Genomic DNA, 4,347 nt, shown 5'->3' with positions numbered 1-4,347 from the left:
CGTGTCATGGCCACGTAAATATAGGTAGCAATTGCTCTCTCGCCAGATGCTCGGCATTAACAAGTAAATATAACAGGTCTTCCGATTGGTTGGTTGACCGTTGTGTTTAACGCCCCGCTTGAGAATTTTCCATTCATTTGGAGACGACGCCATTGCCGGTGAAGGGCTGCATTTATTCCTATGCTCGGCGTTACGACCTTTGAGCAGGGAGTGCTCTTTATCGTGCCTCATCTGTTGTGACATGAGGCTTCGATTTTTGCGGTCTCATCCGAAGGACCGCCGCATTTAGTCCCTTCTTACGACAAGCAAGGGGGTACTGATGATCTATACTAACCCAGATCCCCACGGGAACGGGTCTTTTGGATGTATAACCTTAATATAACACCATAATCAATGGAGATAGTATGCACGTATTGATTACATATTGCATATTTCAAATGGTGAGATATATATAAGAAACACAGATTAAAAAAAACATGGCACGAATATACCCAAAAGTGTGCATTAATATAAGATCAGAGTTTTATGTGTCAGGCACGTGCAGAACCAGGAGACAGGAAGGACTTGACCTTCACCCACATTTATGATGTTTTAAATGTGCTTTCTATGATGAATGATAATATGCGGTCCTTACGAAACAAAGTCATGGCATGCTGACAATGATGATATTTTATTTCTTTTTCACTTGTCAAATTTGTTTCCACCCTTACTCCACTTTGGAAAACGAGTATCGCGTAGAACCGCCCTTTAACTGGTCTTGGGATCATTATTTGATCCTTTAGGCATTCCATCCATAAAAACTTTAGTCGCCTCTTACGACAAGCAATGGGTACTGAAGACCTATTCTAACTAGGATCCCACACGGGATTAAGGCTAATTAATTTATAATTTTTTTAAATACAGTTTTGGTTACTTTGGTGTAGAAATAGAGCTTATTTTATTTGTTTCTCTGCCATCATGTGAATTACATAGTTGTCCAGCTGAAGGGACGGATTGTCCAGAACATTTGACAATTTTCAGTGCTTGTGCCGTTGGGTCATTTCAGTGCATGTCAGAAAAGGATATTGTAAAACATACACACATGTGTGCTACATATAACACACTTAGGAAAAACAAATTTCCGTAAGGAATTTCAAAATCCGTTCACTTGGCAACAGTTTACCTCCAAAGTCAGCATATATATAATAGTAATTTCTACTAAAGATAAAACTTTGACCATTCTCCCTTACCAGGTACTGAAACAATGTCTTTCTATTTCTTATCTTCTGTGGGAAATCAATATTATCAAGCAATATGCAAAAGATAACTTTATGTCAATACAAGGCAAAAATATATAACAGCGCAAAGAACGTACCCCGTTGTGCAAATAATCATACACAATTTATCAAAAGTCTTTCCTATGTCCGACCACGTGACTTCATTTGTAGTTTCCTCCGTAAAAGCTGTGGATTTTGATTCAACAGTCTGGATATTATTGACTCTGGTTCCTCTACGTTTCACAAAACAGACGACACAACGCGGGATAGTGCTGTCATCGGACGAATGGTGTATTTGCAAGCTAAGAATGACCATAACAGTGGTCAGGGTTCCATTCAAAACGCACACGACGAGTATGTAACTTATCACCGATACGCTTGGTTCTGAAGACTCTGGAAGTTTGTCTTGAATGATGGTCAAAAACACAATATAACTCAACAGCACAGTCGTGATGAAACCAACTCGTTCTCCAGCTTCTGGAGGTAGAAAAAACACAAATCCCATCAGCATACCAATTGAAAACATTGGTATGATAAAAGAAGCGATGTAGAATGCTGACCTGCGTTTTAACCACAATCCAACTATGATTTCATCATGTCCATATGCGCTTGTCCTTGTGTACGTCCTAGTCTTTGTAATATCCCAAAGTCCATGTTCTTTGTACAAAGCAAACCCCACCTGTGAATCGGTGATATTTATTTTCACAGAGTCATTTTTGTGACCCCATACGAAAAAATTCAAAGTACAAAACTGAGTATCAAAAGGATATTTCGTCACATCCGCATCGCAGATCACCTCAAACGATTGGTATGGAATCCAAACACACAGTCCAGTAGAAAATACATCGATTGTCATTAAATCGCTTCCAAGTCCGAAGATTTTATTGAAAGGATTTATATTAATGAAGTTTGGTAGCCATAATTCTGTCTGAAAGAAGGTAGTTTTTTCTAAGCCGTTATAGGAATTGTTATCCCACTTAAGCCTTTCATCGTACCATTCTGTGTAAAAGACACCATTTACAGTAAACTTTCCACTGTATTCCTCAAATTCCTTGACGAAAAAGAGGTGAAACGAGGTGAATACTTCAAGAGGAACCGACCTATTAGCTCCTGGTCGTAAATTGGTCTTGTAGCCTGACATTAAAGCCGTCTGCAAGTTATTTTCATCTGTCAGAGAGTACGCAGTAATACCGCTAACCGTGCACACTCCCCAGAGCAGCATCAAAGATGCGAATGAGTACTCCATTGTTGTTGGATTCTTCACCGATAGTTACAGATGTAAAAGACTCTCATGTGCGTGTTTTCATGATATTTGTATTCACATAGAAAGATTGCTGACGTAATACGTATCAAGCTTGTTAAAAATATCCGATAATCAGCTTAACTAATTAAGTCTTTATTCGTAATAAAACATGTAGTCTAATGTTCCCCAATATATTTCCTGGCAGAGGTCAAACAGATACGGGAGTCGATGATATTAATCAAAGTTTTTACTGATTAACTATTTCAAATGTTTCCTGGTGTTTTCTATTTTTTCGGAGAACTCTCTGAACTCAATAATTCCTCTATAATCAGGTTATTTCCTTAGCAGTCCGTGTAAGATTAACCAATAGATAGAAAGGCTATATAAGGACACTTTTGACATGATTACTAAGATTTCTCAGCATCACGTGATATACATCAATGTTGTGTGTCATGCACACATTTGTTTTGCTCTCACCTTTGCCAGGATGCTAAAGTTTTCGGGTTGATAAATACATTCCACTTACGTATTAAACATTTTTCTCGAAGTCTAGAATAATCATTAGTGTGATTTTTGTATTTATTTAGTTTAAATGTACATCATATCATTATCCACCGACAATAATGTAATTTCATTCACTTAAGAGCTTCAAACGATAAGTTTACCGTTTGCAACCATGGAATTCGTATTCAGGGAAGATGTCAAGAACGTTTTCCATGTTAGTCTACGCAAGGGGACATTGGAGTTCTTCAACCTTAAACGTAAATGAATATCACTACAAATATTTCATGACCAAAGTAAACTTGTAGGGATTATTTGGAGGGCAAATAAACTGTTAATATGATTAAAGGTTTAAACATTTCGTTAGTCTGAAAAGCGCTGATGACACTGTGACATAGGTCAGAGTAGACACTCTGATGAAGTGTAAATAAGAAATTATTCATAATGTATTCATACATGGGAAGAGCTTTTTACATGAGAAATATATTCATGAAATTGGAAGGGATTTTTACATCATCTGAGCCACTCTTTGACATTTTGCAATTGGTCTGCTTCCGTCGTCGTGCGTTAACAATTGAACAATTATAACTTCTTCTTGATTACTACCATTCCAATTCTTTTACCATTCGTATGAAGCAGCTATGATACAAGGGAGCATACATTGTCCATTCCAAGACTCCTACACCCACGGGGCTATAGAAGCGGGGGAAAAACCCGGCAGAAAGTGACCAATTTGTAATAATGTACCTCTCTAAATTCGCACATCTGTGCGAATAACTAAATGCATAATCGAGTGGAGCAGAGAGGCATCTACCAAAATTGTCAATTTTATGATCCCCGGGATAGAGGTTCTGACTCCTAGTGGGGTCAATCTTGGTATATAGTGTTTATTTGTAAATGTTACAATAACATTTTTAATGCAATTGAAACTAAATAGATTGAAAAGGAGCAGATAGGTCTGTACCTAAATTCTAAATTTCATGATCTCAGGGTAGGTGATTTAGTTACACGAAGGGTCCAACATTAATATAGAGATTATTTGAAAGGCAATGTTGCTGATACTACATAAAACAAGAGTACCGCAAACGGTGAAATGCTTACATAGGGTGTTTTTCTTGTGCTATTATTTGTATAACTTTGCTTCAGATAGTATCAGCCATCATGAGGCTGTGACAAACTTTCATATGAACAAAGGGTCTTAGATTAAAAATCGAGATTTCCTTAAAATGGACCAAGTTCAACAACCTGTAATTTTTTCAAAAATGGAAGAAAATCAAAATCCTTTCCCAGATGCACATCTTCAATACCCATACAAGCACTCCACAAAATAAGATGGTCCTCATTTGA

General features: G+C 37.4%; 1 protein-coding gene across 1 annotated transcript; it reads right to left on the bottom strand.

Moving 5' to 3' along the window:
- Positions 1–1,289: 1,289 nt before the first annotated feature.
- On the bottom strand, positions 1,290–3,634 carry LOC125666356 (neuronal acetylcholine receptor subunit beta-3-like). Its single transcript, XM_048899527.2, has one exon. The coding sequence runs from the start codon at positions 2,500–2,502 to the stop codon at positions 1,309–1,311; it is 1,194 nt and encodes a 397-aa protein (XP_048755484.2). The 5' UTR covers positions 2,503–3,634; the 3' UTR covers positions 1,290–1,308.
- Positions 3,635–4,347: the final 713 nt, after the last annotated feature.

The sequence above is a fragment of the Ostrea edulis genome, chromosome 10, assembly GCF_947568905.1.
Source record: "Ostrea edulis chromosome 10, xbOstEdul1.1, whole genome shotgun sequence".
NCBI classification, from domain to species: domain Eukaryota; kingdom Metazoa; phylum Mollusca; class Bivalvia; order Ostreida; family Ostreidae; genus Ostrea; species Ostrea edulis.
The sequence above is the reverse complement of the archived record's forward strand: the minus strand, read 5'-3'. Positions and strand labels throughout refer to the sequence as shown.